Source organism: Vipera ursinii, assembly GCF_947247035.1.
Source record: "Vipera ursinii genome assembly, chromosome: 6".
Classification (NCBI taxonomy): domain Eukaryota; kingdom Metazoa; phylum Chordata; class Lepidosauria; order Squamata; family Viperidae; genus Vipera; species Vipera ursinii.
The window spans coordinates 41,072,171-41,088,410 of NC_139515.1; the positions used below are offsets into that span (position 1 = coordinate 41,072,171).

General features: G+C 38.6%; 1 protein-coding gene across 6 annotated transcripts in view; it reads left to right on the forward strand.

Moving 5' to 3' along the window:
- USP15 (ubiquitin specific peptidase 15) overlaps window positions 1-16,240 on the forward strand; it is an 84,180-nt gene that overhangs the window by 54,114 nt on the left and 13,826 nt on the right. For 5 of the 6 annotated variants that reach the window (XR_014492940.1, XM_083366462.1, XM_083366457.1 and 2 more), the window contains 5 exons: window positions 1,498-1,581; window positions 1,670-1,764; window positions 1,899-2,090; window positions 2,896-3,011; window positions 4,056-4,328. Coding sequence is in view for 5 of the 6 variants with exons in the window: in XM_083366462.1 (XP_083222588.1) it covers window positions 1,498-1,581; window positions 1,670-1,764; window positions 1,899-2,090; window positions 2,896-3,011; window positions 4,056-4,328 (760 nt within the window). In the remaining variant the exon portion in view is untranslated. Of the gene's footprint in view, window positions 1-1,497; window positions 1,582-1,669; window positions 1,765-1,898; window positions 2,091-2,895; window positions 3,012-4,055; window positions 4,329-16,240 lie in introns of those variants that run through there. The other variant, XM_083366460.1, reaches the window with a different exon arrangement.

Sequence of the window (16,240 nt, forward strand, 5' to 3'; positions counted from 1 at the left end):
TAAGACAGTAATTTGTTACGAATACTAGAATTAGAACTATTATAAGACAAAAGTGTGTAATATGCAGAATTATTTGATTTGATATATATATGATGGGAAGAAAAAGGACTCAAGGTTGGGCTTCTGGGTTAGGCAGAGTTATTAGTTAAAGGCCACAATCGTTGCATCTTTTTATCATAACTCTTGAGAAAATGCATCTGTTTCAACATTTCATTATGTTGTCTGTTCAAAAATCTGTTTGACCGGACAACTGTATTATTACAGTAGGTCTGGTGCCTGATAGAAGCAATTCTCAAGAATCTTATATTTTAAAATGAGGTTGTATTGCTAAGAGAATTGGCACAATATGATACAAGGCTTCCTTTAACAACAATGAAGTGGAGAGATCAACCATCTTGTCCCAGTTTCAACGTCACTCCAAGCCATAAGCTTGCAGTTGAGTTTGTGCATTCCTCAAAGGAAATTAAATACATCATTATTGTTTCCAGTTTGTAGTGCACTGGAACTTAGTGCTATATAGAGGTTTCTGTGAGGGGCAAATTTTGAAAGCATTTTTTCCTGCAAGATGCAGTTTACAATTTATGCGAGAAAATCCTGTTGTGTATTAAGTAGGCAACCAGAATAGTGCAAATTCAATGCAATGTTTTTCTTTATTTATTCAGATCTGTTTATTTCATTGAAATTGATTTGTTTGGAAAATAATATCTTAAAGGCACAGCAAATATTAACAAAATGAATGCATGCATAGTGTATTCGGGTGAGATTTCCTAGATTAGTTAATAGTTAATAAGGATTCATTATAAATCAGATACATAATGAAGGAATATTATAATACTTTACTATAACAGAGTGAGCGCCTGTTACTCGTCCCAGCTTCTGCCAACCTAGCAGTTCGAAAGCACGTAAAAATGCAAGTAGAAAAATAGGGACCACTACGGTGGGAAGGTAACAGCGTACCGTGCGCCTTTGGCGTCTAGTCATGCCGGCCACATGACCACGGAGACGTCCTCGGACAAGCGCTGGCTCTTCGGCTTTGAAACGGAGATGAGCACCGGCCCCTAGAGTTGGAAACGACTAGCACGCATGTGCGGGGGAACCTTTACCTTTTTATAGCTTGTAAAACAGTAGTATGAATTGGAGGAGGATGGCTTTGAGAGTCGAATATGAATATTTGTTTGAATGCTGCAAGAGTATTTACATTTTTCATGGTAGACAATTGGATTTTATCACCAGTTCTTTAATAGATTCCCATTCCACCATCAAAATTTTCCTATTAAGCCACTGTCCTAACTAGTAATTCCTTTCCTTTAAAGATGGACTAGGCCTAAGGAGTTTGATCCATACATGTTTACAGTTTATTCAACTAACTATATTTGTTTTCAAAAACTCTGTTTCATATAGAATTTTCTTACATTACTTCAGTATTAAATCTTGGGGATTATATCCTGTTATCTTCTTTGTTTCTTAAGAATGACAATATTGTATTTTATTTTCTAGTACAAAGTAGTAGTACCAAAAATTGGAAATATACAGGATCTCTGCTTCGCGTTATCAACTTTGGCAGGTGTTGCTGCAGATAAGGTATGTTATTTCTTAAGTAACTGTACATCAAACTAAATATTATCTATACATCTAAACAAACATAAAATAAATTGTGTTTCTCTTTTAGATGATCGTTACTGATATATATAATCATAGGTTTCATAGAATATTTGCAATGGATGAAAATCTAACCAGTATTATGGAACGTGATGACATTTATGTGTAAGTTCAAATGTATAGTCAAAACAAAAAAAATCTCATAAATTGTATGTGATTTAGTTGAATTATATAAAAATATGACCTAATTTAAAATTAGTATTTTGTGTTTTTGTTTGATTTCATTTTTGCTGCTTTAGATTTGAAATTGCTATCAACAGAACTGAAGATACAGAGCAAGTTGTAATTCCAGTTTGTTTAAGGGAAAAGTTTCGCCATAGTGGTTACAGCCATCATAGTGGTTCAACACATTTTGGACAACCTTTCCTTATAGCAGTGCCTAGAAATAACACTGAAGATAAACTGTATAACCTTCTGCTATTAAGAATGTGGTAAGTGTACAAGAGAAATGCTACAGTACATTTGATTTGTATTGGAGATATTTGCACATCGCAAATGTAGATTTAGGAAAAGATAAAATTATGTCATCTGCTTTTTCTGATTTCATGGTTACTCTTAAAAAGAAGGCTCAGCAATGTCTGCATGATGCTACATACTTATTTAATTATTTCATTTCATTTCTACATCCATCTCAAGAAATGGTGTTGAGCATACATCATGGAACATCAAAACAAATAAAAATTTAAACAATATAAAATAATTTATGATGGCACCAAGTAGAACTGTTACTATGCATGCTAATACAACCAAGAAGTGGAGCCCTTAACACACACTAGGCCCTAGGCCCGGGCACACAATCAAGTCCCCATGGCCTTATGAAAGGCCAGCAGGGTCGGGTTCAGTCAATATGTGAAAGGGAGAGTGTTCCAATGGGTAGGGGCTATGGCAGAGAAGGCAGGTGGTCTGGTTCCTAGTAGCCCAGTTACACTCCTGTGTCTTAAGGCTATTCAGCTATTCACTTAGTAATCTTAGGAGATAGTTTGAAGATCGTCCAAGAACTTCTAGATATTTAAAATAATTTTTTATCCTTAACTATCTGTAAAGATTGCAAGATAACTTACAATATAAAAATAGAGCAGTTTTTTATCAAGTAATGCTGCTGTAGCACAACTACAAAGTAAAAATATAACACTACTCGATTTCCAAACATTAATATGGTTAATTCCATTGCATTATATAAATGTAGAAAAAAATATAATAAGAAGGTTGGTATATTAATTGATTGGTGCATTTCAGTCGATATGTGAAAACCTCTGCTGAAACAGAAGACAGCGAAGCATCTCTGCAGTGCTGCAAGGACAATAGTATCAATGGTAATGGTCCAAATGGAATTCATGAAGAAGGATCTCCAAGTAAGGCCTGAATTTTAAAAGCTGCTCAAATGTTAAACTGTGTTGTCTTCCATTAAAACTTATTTTGCTTTGTCAATTGCCTTTCAGCATATTGGTTATCCTTAATTCGTAATCCTTATTAACATTCTAATAAATGTAGCAAAAAGTCACTACCTAATACTTAAGATGCTAAAAAGTACAGTTGCAAACATAAGGGACTCTTTTGTTATCATATGCTCAAATCGTATTTCATATACTGTATATTATAATTCATAGTTAGTGTGTACTGTATTAAAAATGTTATTAAAAGAGTTTTAATACTTTGCATGTCTCATGAGGGTGCTCTGTTCTCTTTTAAAATAAATGTATTTTATATAGAGAAATTGTGAAAGTGGCATTGTAAAATAACTGCTGTTTCATCTGATAGAATGATAACATTTATAAGTATTTTTGTTCCATTAGCACACTATACAATTCGAATTATTAGACTTAAAATAATATGGGCAACACTTAATGAAATCAGCAGAAAGATTGAATAAAATTTTAAAGAACCAGAGCTCTTTTTTAAAATAATTTGTTGTAATTAGCATATATAGTAGAATAAGTTGGAAATTGCTGAAAATAGTTTAGTATAAAATAGACACAGATTCTTACATTTTCTCCTCTATTGTTCTGAAATATTTGAGTTTTTAGACCATATACATCTTCTCAACAGCCAGTAATATCCTGTCCTATAATATTTAAAGAAATACCTTAATAGATTAGAATCCATATTATTATTTATCATTATTAACAACATTCCTTTAGCTTAATAAATCATCCAAATTTAAGATAAATCAGGTAGACTTTACCTGTCCTGTTTTATCAGTGGGAATGGTTTATATACAATTCTGTTAATCTAGTTTTATGCATGTGTTTCAAATTTTAACACAAACAATTTGTAAATTATTTCAGAATTTTATATTAGAAAGAGATAGTCATACTGTAACTCTTATGCCTTGATTTTACAATCCACATATCCAAAAGTCAAAGATATTCACTCTATCATTATGTCTTCTATCACAGGTGAGATGGAAACTGATGAACAAGATGATGAATCTAGCCAAGATCAAGAACTGCCTTCTGAAAATGAAAACAGTCAGTCGGAAGATTCTGTTGGAGGCGATAATGATTCTGAAAATGGATTATGCACAGAGGATTCCTGCAAGGATCAATTTATAGGGCACAAAAAACGATTGTTCACATTCCAGTTCAACAGCTTAGGCAATACAGACATTAATTATGTCAAAGATGATACCAGGCATATACGTTTTGATGACAGACAACTTAGACTAGATGGTAAGTTTTATATTGGAGTAAATTGGATTTTTTAAAACATTACAATTATTATTTGGTCAATGAATAAATAATATTTCTCATCTTTTACGGCAAATCCTCACAAGAAGGTATACAATGAAAATGATAAACAGAATATATATTTTTAAAAAGCATCAAATATGTTGCTGCAATGTAAATCCAACATTTCATACTACTGTACACCCCCTACCATAAAACCATAATGCACCAAAGTTTGCTTATTGTCGGCTTGTTTTACTTTATCAATCAGAATTTCCTCTTTCACCTTGCCAGACCCATTTAACAAACAAATCTCTGTAGTTTTTGTATTCATTCTTACCATTTTTCACTTTCATAGAGGAACAATAATGATGTTCTTCCAAATGACAACGTATTCAAATTTCCATTAAACATTGAAAGTCCCTCCATAAACCATATCCATGTTTTAATAGTTTTCCACATACACCATATATATCTGTACAGTATTCTTCAATATTTTCTCCCGGTTTTATGAATTCCTTCTTACCCATATTTTCTTGGACTCCAACATTTGTAGATAAGTTATAATTCCATACTTCAGTGTATCACTATCATTCCCATTCAGATCTCTAAAATACTCCTTCCAGCCCGCTTTAACTTCAGATTCATCCAAAATCAATATTTTTAAAAAGTCTTCATTCTGCTGTTATTTAAATAACTGTCCAAAACAATTTCAGCTGGCAGGGTGCAGGAATAAAACTTTCTCTCCCATTGCCCCCACTCTATGCAGCACTCTCTCCCCAGAGGTGAGGTGGGCCCCCACTCCCCTGACCTTTTAGAAAGGCATGTGGTGCCTGCTTGAGATACACAGAAAAGCATTGGACTGGTTAGCCCCTGAAATCCTTTCCCTGCCTTTTAATTAATTTTTTAACATTCCTTGCTTCTTTTAAATTTTGCATACTGTTTTAACACTTGTAATAATTTATTTCTACACTGCTCAGAATCCCTCTGAGAGGAAAATGGGCAGTTCCTAAATATGAAAAATATAAGTATTTTCACCTTTTTCCCTGCATTTTCTGCCTGTTAATCTTCCTTGCTCTCTTTGTTGTCTGTTCTCTACCTCTATTTTTTCTATATACACATTGTAAAATGTTTTTCATACTTGTTTTTTGCAGTAATTATTTCGTTCTATGCATCTTTTCCTCCCCTGCAGATTTATATCCGTTGCTTTTTCAGTTGTAGGTATGAAATAGACTTCTGCTTAAACCATATAATCAAAACAAACCATTCTTTCTTGCCATTATTTGTCATTTGTGGGTATCTGAATAGCTGTTGTGTTTTGTTTCTCATTTTTTTATTTTACTCAAATTTATACTTACTAAGTGCAAGCAGTGTACAAAAACAAGAGGCAACAAAGAAACTGCAAACAATAAAATACATACAAATTCACAATCCTATCCAAAATGCCTCCCATAATAGCCAAATTTTTATAAAAATTTCTAGAAGGCCCTGAGAGATGGAGACACCTTTCCCTCAAGGACCTTTTCCTGAAAATGGGAGTCCCCACAGAAAAAGTTTGCTTTCAGGTTTTTCCTTTTATAATTCTCAGTAGGTGGGGCCTTCAACACAGCTCTTCTGTTTACTCATACAAAGAGTGAATTGAACTGAGTAGCCCTTACAACTCCAACAACAGATGATATTTATAGTGATAGCTAATGTGATTTATAAAGAGAGAGCCATTTTGCACCACCTGAAGTTTTTGGGTGGTATACAAGTTGAGCCCCGTGCAAAACAAATCACAGTGACCCAGTGGAAGATGACACAGGCATGAATAACTATTTTCTTTTTTTTTGTAAAGTTTGTATTATTTTTTTTTCATACAATTCAGTAGTATTTATTCAACAAATGGGTTGATTGTTTATCATTCACTAATACAAATTTAATTCCTAATCCTTTATTCTTTTCTCCAGCCATTGATAAAATAAGTCCCAAGTTTGAAAATATTCTGTTTCTTCTTTTTCTTTCAACCTGTCTGTTTCTGCACATTCTAGTATTTTTTTAATTATTTCTTCCTCTAGTAGTATTTCTTCATTTTTCCAATATTGTGCAAATACGATTATTGCCAATGTTATCACATGTAAAATCAAGTATACACTTTATTTATCAATCTTTTCTGGCATTATACCTAGTAAAAAAGTTCAGATATAAAATCTACATGCTTTCCCAACATCTTTTCTAGCCAAGTATATATTTTTGTTCAGTATCTCTTTGCTTTAAAACATGTCCACCATACATGATAATAAGTACCTGACTTATGTTTACATTACCAACATCTATCTGACATATTTTTAAACATTTTTGCTAACCTTGCCAGTGGCAAGTGCCATCTATAAAACATTTTATATAGGTTTTCTTTATAAGAAGTTGACATTGTCAATTTATAATTTCTTTCCCACAAGTTTTGCCATTTTTCTAAATTTATGTTACATCCAAAATTCTTTGCCCATGTTATTGTTTCTTTAACTTGTTCATTTTCGAATTTCAAATTCAGTAAAAAGTTATAGATTTTTAAAATTAGTTTCTCATCAGAGGTTAATAATATCTGATCAAACAAGGTCTGCTCTTTATAAAATCCATACAGTTTAACATCTTTATCATATCTAACTTGCATTTGTAAGTATGCCTACCATGATAGATCCGTACTCTGATTTTCCATCTCTTGTTTACATTTTAAATTCCTTTCAGAATTTAGAATATCTCTATATGTCCATATTTTCTCAAAATTGAATAATTTAGATGTACAAATGCTTCCATTGTTGAAAGCCATCCTGGAATTTTCAAGTATATTTTACATTTTTTCCCCATGTTAGTTGTAATGCATTTCTTATATACTGGTTTTGAAAATACTTATGAATTTTGTTTTCCCATACCATAAGAAAGCATGCCAACCAAGTTGTAAATCATGTACCCCCAAATATACCAACCTTTTATTTCTTAAGAGTTATCCATTCTTTTACCCATTTTAGTACAGATGCTTGATAATATAAGACCCACTCTGGCAAGCCAAAACACCCATTTTCCTTAGCTTCTTGTAGGATTTTCAATTTAATTCTAGCTTTCTTTCCTTGCCAAATAAATTTCAAAATTAGTGTCATGGTTCCAATAGATGAAACCAGTAAAACAACTTCAAAGCAAGAATTCTTCCTTAAAGAACATTTTATTCAGAAACAAAATATCGGCACTCACATAGTTGAACCCAAAACTGAGATTCCTTCCCCTCAGATACAAAGTAACAAGTTGCAATTCCCATCCCACAAATGCTATCATAAATCACATTCCCCAATTAACGCAAGACATGGGCTTTTCTCACCAGCCTCTCAGTCCGCCAGATCTTATCAGACCGTGTCCTTAAGTTCCCACATTTCTATGTTGTTATGGCTAGCTAAACCCTCAAGCATTCATCCCATCCCCCTTCTACATCTGAACTCTAAAAGAATAGAAAAGGCATGTTAGAAGCAAAAGTAAAAATGGCTGCTGAATCTCAGGTGTCAGAGCGACGACATCCATTGTCACAGTGTTGACAATCCGAACCCCCTTAACAGAAAAGTGTAATCCTGCAATTTAAACAGAAGCATAGGTTAAGGGTTGCCCCTTGGCTTCACCCACAAAAAGTCTTTGTAAATTCTCAAAAGCAGTTTGACAGCTCATAGTCCATGTTAGTGGTTGGCCCGGTCATGGCTTTCCAACCTCTACCCATTTTTAATAAGTCTGTTAGATTCCATGGTACACATGCCGATGATCCTAAATACTTATTGTAACAGCTTGCTTTATGCTGATGATATGATTTTATTATCATACTCACAAGTAGGATTATGTAGGCTATTAAGAAAATTCAGCTCTTATTGCCAGGATAACTCCCTAATCATTAGCAAATCTAAATCAAAAATAATGGTGTTTGGAAGAAACCATCAGAGACATAAGTGGCAATTAGATGGTGAACCAATTGAGCAGGTTAATATTTGTATATTTGGGAGTAACTTTTTCCAAGACTGGATCTTGGGCCTGCCATCATCAACGGAGTACATTTAGAGCAAAAGCACGTTTGAATTTATTGCTCAAACTAAAGAACCATAGTTACCCAGGGTCCCTAGCCCCATTACTCAAGGTTTATAAGGCTAAGGTTACGACAATGCTCTTGTATGGAGCAGAAATTTGGGGTCTTTACTCAACCACAGTTTTAGAACAAACACAGTCCCAGCACCTGAGATGTATTTTGGGTGTAGATCCAAGAACATCTGCTGCAGCAGTTAGAGCTGAATTGGGAATTCATACAATTCAGGCATTATCTAAAATTAGAGCTTATAACTACTGGTGCAAAGTTAATGAAATGGAGACTGATAGACTCCCCAAATTATGCCTACTAGAGCAAATAAAACTACAATCACAAATCTCCTGGATCACCAAACTAACAAATTTTGTAAGAAGCTGTGGCCTTCCTGTTTCTTGCATAACAGGAGAACAGTCTAAAAAAAGAGTTGCCCAAAGAATTAAGGATATAGAAGCACAAACTGATATAGCTATCCTTAGTAAGGTGGGTAACTTGAAATGGCTGAGTAAATACAAATGTACTTTTCAAGTGGACAGTTATTTGAAGTCACAACTCCCAAAACATCTTAGGGAGATATTTACGAGAGCGAGATTCGAACAGCTTGACACAATGGTCAGATATGGGAGATTTCATGCTATACCGTACAATGAGCGTCTCTGCATTTGCGGAGCGGCAGAGGTAGAGGACCTGGCTCACATCCTATTTGACTGTTGTCTGTATAAGAGGGTGAGAGACAGGTATCTTGGTCTATATACCAAACGAATGACCCATTGGGATCCCCATATCAAAATAACTTATCTTATGTCCGGTCAGAACTTGAAAATAACATTTAACGTAGCACAGTATTTAAACAAAATGATCCGGTTAAGATCTGCATATGTGGGACTGATTGGGGTAGATTGTAAGGGCGACTCCGAAATGTAATGTTATATTTTATGTATATCTTAAATTTGTATTTTATTACTATTTCATCTTAAATTGTATCTTATTTAATTCCATTTTAAATTGTATTTTATCAAATTCCATTTTGGATTGCTTTTATCAAGTTTTGGTGACGGTTTGTTGCTGGAACTTTGCACTTTGGTATGGCCCAAGGGCTAATCAGTAAAGTTGTTGTTGTTGAATAAGTCTGTTAGAGGTAAAGCAATTTCAGCAAAGGAAGGAATGAATTGACAATAGAAGTTTGCAAATCCCAGAAAGCTTTGAAGCTGCTTTCGAGTTGTTGGGGGTTGCCATTCAATTACGGCTTTCACTTTGCCAGGGTCCATTTCTATGCCCTCACTGGAGATCCGGTATCCCAAATAATCTAGTCGGGTTTGGTGGAATTCAGACTTTGACAATTTAACATACAGTTTAGCATCTAGTAGTCTCTTTAGTACCTCTTGCACCAAATTTACATGGTCAGTCATATTCTGGCTATAGATTAAGATGTCATCAAGATACACCAAAACCCCTTTGTATAGATGGTCGTGCAGCAACTGTTTAATCAGCTACATGAAAACAGCTGGAGCTTCTTGTAGTCCAAATGGCATAACTTTGAATTGATAGCTGCCCTTAGGACAGTTAAAAGCAGTCTTCTATTCATCTGCTTCTTTTATCCTTACTCGGTAGTACACTTCACTTAGGTCTACTTGGTGAAGTTGCAGCCCTGCACTAGATGGGTTAGTAGGTCCTTCAGGAGCGGGAGGAGGTATTTATTCTCCACACTCAACAGCGTTTAACCCCTTATAATCCAAGGCGCCTCAGCTACCCATCTATTTTTCCCCTTAAATAAAACCAGGATTTCTACCTGGGATTTGGCCAGCTCAATGAAGCCTCTGACTAGGTTTCTGTTCACATACTGCTGCAGTTCCTCCATTTTGAGGGGAGACATAGTGTACATTTTTGGTTTAGGCAGCTTGGCCCCTGGTAATATTTCAATGGCGCAGTCATTTGGGCGGTGCGGTGGTAGGAATTCACATTCCTTCTCACTAAATGCTTCCACTAAATGTCGATATTCCCTGGGGAGGAGCGGCTCCCCTGGCAGGGGTGGCTACTTTCACTGTTTTAGTCGGTGGACTAGGCTGTCTGCTAATGTCAAAGGAGTTGCGAGGGGGGTTGGGCCCTGTCAGCAATCTCACAGTCCTCATCCCCTTTTCCCACCAAATGAAAGGTTTCCACTTGTCTAACCACACTAGACCTAAAATCACAGCTTCAGATGAACTCCCAATGCTCACCTATTTCTAAACACACCAGCTCAGTTAAGTGAGTGACTAAAGTCCCTCCCATTAAAGATCCATCCACTTGTTCAAATCTCACAGGTTTGGAGAGTAACTTTGCTCGTATGCCCAGTTTAAGGGCAATTGGCAAGCTGATAATGCATCGGGAGCACCCTGAGTCCACTAGCACCTTCAAATCTATTTGTACTCCTTACTTAGGGACTGTGAGTTTGGCAGTGAGGGAAAAAGGTGGAACAGGTCGACTCACCATCGGGTCCTTTTCCCCCTCATCGTCGCTGTCATACGAAGCCAGGTTGGATCCAGCTGGAGTTTCCACACTCTCCTGCAGAAACAATGTAACCTGGGTGACTGGCTCCTGAGCAACCCAAATTGACTTTTCTTTGGTCGGTTGCTGAGCGGTTTTCTTTCTTTCTGATGGTTCCAATTTACCTCTCTCCTGGGGGTACGGGACCGGACAATTGATTTTTGGGCCAGTAGAAGGCTTAGGAGATTCCATGGCCATGATCACTGGGATTTTCCACGGTGGCGGCCGTCTGGGTTGTTCCGGCATCAGTCTGGTTCCTGGAGGAATTGGCTTCTTATAGTGAACAAGCTCGATGTCTAGCTTCACTGCCATTCAGCACCACTCTTGTAGTTGATCAGAAAGCCCCTGATAGGTGCAGACTAGCCCCTCTTTGAAGTGATGCACCAGGGAGTGCTCTGGCCATCTCTCAATCCGACCTGCTACTCTCCGGAATTCTCGCACATATTCCAATGCAGGTCTGCCAGCTTGCTTCACCTTATGAATATATTTCTCCGCCTTGAGTGCTATGGATTCATCCTTGAATCTGGTTCTCAATCCCTGGATGAAGAGATGGAAGTCCCATAGTTCAGGCACTTGCTCATTGTATAAGTTATTTAGCCACTCAGATGCTTCCCCTTCTAGATTGGCAGTGACAACATCAACCATGGCAGCTTGGTTGCTGTCTGTCCAGCAGATCACGCAGTCACTCCACCTTTGCATCAAGTCGCGTTGAACATCCACGTTTAGGTTGGCCCTTCACCCCAGTCCTGGGCTCGGGTGATGACGGTGGTGATAATTGGGGCTGCGTGACCAATGGTAGTAATGGTCAGGGCTGTCACGGTACCAGTAGAGATTAGGGCTCTGACAGTATTGGTGACGGTCTGGGCTTCAATAGTGAGCACGTCTCTCGGGGCTGTCGTAGTGATCCCACCATTTGGGGCTTTTGCAACGATGATGCCTGTCAGGAGACTATGATGAACGATGCCAATCAGGGATTCTCCGATGGCCAGGACTATCATGAAGGCGTCTCTCGGGACTGTCAGAATGATCCCGCCCTCTGGATCTTTCGCAGTGGTGATGCTTGTCGGGAGACCGTGACAAACGATGCCGATCAGGGCTTCTTTAATGGCCAGGACTGTCACGTGAGTGGCGTTCTGGACTCCTTGATGATCGACGACCCGGACTGTTATGCCATGGGTGATGGTAAAGATTCTTCCTCCCCAGTGGGCTTGAGATCAATGCTGGCGGCTCCAAACGTGGAGTGGCCGCCCAAGCTCTGTCAGTAGGGCTAGGGCAGGGGTCAGCAACCTGAAACAGTGAAAGAGCCACTCGGAACCGGTTCCCTCACAAAAGGAAAAACTGGGAGCCGCAAAAAATGTGTGCGCATGTGCATACATGCGTGCATGCGCAGAACAGGGTTTGACTGAAGAGTGGAGGCAAGGCGAGATATGCTCCTACCCTGCATATTTGAATTGATTGGTTGAACTTTTTAGTCCCACTTTTTTTTGGGACTGCACATGGCAGAGGACTGGGAGCCGCAGGAGACGGCTGAAAGAGCCGCATGTGGCTCCGGAGCCACAGGTTGCAGACCTGGGCTTCTTCTGGGCATAGATTGGTGCTGACCCCGCCGGTCGTCATGCTCACTTGTAGGCAAGAAGCGGGTGACCTACCCATCACTTCCCATTTCTGGCCCCTCGAATGTCTCTACCAACTTCTCCACCGATTGGCTGCTGACTGCTCACAGGTACTTCCAGTCACCTGAATCCTCTGCAGCTGCCAATCTTTTTGCTCCTGTACGATCGAGAGAGCGTGATTCCCTTTAGGCACCTGCTTCCATCCGACTCAGCTACTCTTGAAGAACTCTTCTTAGGTTGGGTTGTCTCTACTGGGCAGGGTCCACTCCGAAGACCACAATAGCTCCCGCATTTTGGGCCACACTCCCCCTGCCAGAACTTCCGAACCCACTTTCTCCAATGATGCAAGGGCTTGCTCTCCCTCTGCTGAGGCAGCCACTATGGTCAGGGTGCTGGTTGTGGGTGCTTCTTTTCTCTGTATGCTGAGATCTTCCCTGAATCTTTGTCAACCTCCCTTCTGGTTCTGGGAAGATGACTGGAGCTCAGAACCCCAATGATGTTAATGTAAATGGGAGTTTTGGATTAATGTCATGGTTCCGATAGATGAAATCAGTAAAAGAACTTCAAGGCAAGAATTCTTCCTTAAAGAACATTTTATTCGGAAACAAAATATTGGCACTCACCAAAACTGAGATTTCCTCCCCCCAGATACAAAGTAACAACTTGCAATTCCCATCCCACAAATGCTGTCATAAATCACATTCCCCAATTAACACAAGATGCTGGCTTTTCTCACCGGCCTCTCAGCCCTCCAAATCTTATCAGACCATATCCTTGAGTTCCCACATTTCTACATTGTTATGGCTAGCTAAACCCTCAAGCATTTATCCCATCCCCCTTCTACATCTGAACTCTAAAAGAATAGAAAAGGCATGTTAGAAGCAAAAGTAAAAATGGCTGCTGAATCTCAGGTGTCAGAGCAATGACATCCATTGTCACAATGTTGACATCTAGTGAATTTAAATCTTTCTAATTTTATAGGTATCATTTGAAATAGAAACAATATTTTTGGTAATATATTCATTTTCACCATAGCAATTCTTCCTAACATCAACATTTCCATTTTTTCAGATCCAGTCTTATTTGGTTCAGTAATTTTATGTAGTTATTTTATTGTTGAACATCTTGCTGTTAAATATATTCCCAAGTATTTAACCCTTTTGACTATTTGTAGTTGTATTTTTTCTGACAGTTGATTTTTTTTCTTTATCTGTAAGATTTTTAACTATCACTTTAGTTTTCTGTCTGTTTATTTTCATTCCTGCTATCTCTCCATACTCTATCTTTTCCAGTAATTTAGGAATCATCTCTAAGTTATCCACAAATGCTTGCAGTTTATAAGTTTCACCTTTTATTTCTAGTCCTTTAATTTCTGTATCTTGCCTAATATTTCTATTTAGAACTTCCAAGGTTAGAATAAATAACAATGGAGATAGTGAACATCCTTGTCTGGTACCTTTTCTTATATCAAAGGTCTCTGTATAGTCTCCGTTTACAATCACTTTTGCTGTTTGTTTATAGTATAGCGCCGTGGTGACAAACCTATGGCACGCATGCCACAGGCGGCACGCAGAGCCATCCCTGTGGGCATGCGCACCATTGCCACAGACAGAGGGATGCAGGGCTGTGCTCCTCCCCTCCCCCTCTCCATGAATGCAGAGTCCAGGAACAGCTGCGAGAACTGGGAGAGGTGAGGGAACCTATAAAAGGAGCAGTTTTGGCAGGAGAGTGAGTGAGCGGCCTTTGGAAGCGACCAGTGGTAGGTTTCAAATCATTTAACCAGCGGTTCTCTGCCTTGCCTTCCCTCCGTCTTGGTCGGGCTGGGCTGCTCAGGGGTGAGGGCAGGAGGGTGGAGGTCATCAGGTCCTGGCTGGGGGAAGCTGAGGGGGTCTGGCTAGTGGGGGGCAGGAGGGCCGGGACGTCTCCGTGGAAGAAAGCCTCCGTCCGCCAGCTGAGCCTTTCTGTTGTGATTCCATGCCAGCCATTGCTCCCAACAGCTAAATCTGAGGAGGAGGAGGAGGAGGGGTTTGGGGAGCCATCGGAGTCAGAGGGAAGCTTTGATGCATTAGTAGACTCACAGTCAGAGGAAGGGCCTGGCCCCTCCAATCGTGTTCTGGTTGAGGCTTGCCCAGAGGAATCCTACTCCCCATACACAAGCTAAGATGCTGCACACAAGAAGGGAATATAAAAAAACTATAACATTAAAGAAAAAACGTTTTGCCATTTCAATCTGGTCAGAACTTGAGTTGGCTGCCAGAAGTCATAATTCAGTATTATTTTGGCACTCTGTAGCAGGTATTCTGAAGGAACGGAGATTTGCATTTGACATACCAATCTCTGCTGCGGACTGGGAGAATTATTATCAGTGCTTGTTTGCCCCCACCGAACCGGTAAAGAAATTATTTTTAAACAGTGATTTGGTAAATCCTAGAACTCTCCCCCCTTGGCCACCAGTTTCAGAAAAGGAGATACAGTCCATCATTAAAAGCTTAAAGAGCAATAAAGCCCCAGGCGAGGATTTTTTACCAGCAGAATTATTTAAGAAATTTCCCAACTGGTGGGGCCCTGTATTAGCAGGTCTTTTTACACACATAAATAACACCTGCCATATACCAGATGGGTGGAAGATGGCAATAGTTGTCCCCATATATAAAAAAGGGAATAAAAAGGATCCTAGTAATTATAGGCCCATCAGCCTGATTGACGTTGTAGCAAAAATATATGCTAGGTACCTTTTGAACAGAATTGAAATCTGGGTAGAGGAAAACAACATCCTCACAGAAGAACAAGCAGGTTTTAGACAGAACAGATCTACTATTGATAACTGCTTTGTTTTGAACCATCTGATTGCCAAATATGCCTATAAGAGGAGACCCCTGTTTGCTGCTTTTATAGACCTTACAGCAGCATTTGATATGGTAAATAGAGACGTACTATGGAGTAAATTGACATCTCTTAAAATAGAACCCAGACTTCTGGCTTTGATTAAAGCCCTTTACACAAGTACCTGTTTGAGGGTGCGGTATGGAGTTAATGGGGCCCTGACTAACAGGATTCACACAAATAAAGGGATAAGGCAAGGGTGTATCCTGGCCCCATTATTATTTAATTTATACATCAATGACTTGCCAGGGTTAATGAAGGATACCATGGTACACATGCCGATGATCCTAAATACTGTAACAGCTTGCTTTATGCTGATGATATGATTTTATTATCATACTAACAAGTAGGATTACGTAGGCTATTAAGAAGATTCAGCTCTTATTGCCAGGATAACTCCCTAATTATTAGCAAATCCAAATCGAAAATAATGGTGTTTGGAAGAAACCATCAGAGACATAAGTGGCAATTAGATGGTGAACCAATTGAGCAGGTTAATACCTTTGTATATTTGGGAGTAACTTTTTCCAAGACTGGATCTTGGGCCTGCCATCATCAACGAAGTACATTTAGAGCAAAAGCCCGTTTGAATTTATTGCTCAAACTAAAGAACCATAGTTACCCAGGGTCCCTAGCTCCACTACTCAAAGTTTATAAGGCTAAGGTTACGACAATGTTCTTGTATGGAGCAGAAATTTGGGGTCTTTATTCAACCACAGCTTTAGAACAAACACAGTCCCAGCATCTGAGATGTATTTTGGGTGTAGACCCAAGAACATCTGCTGCAGCAGTTAGAGCTGAATTGGGAA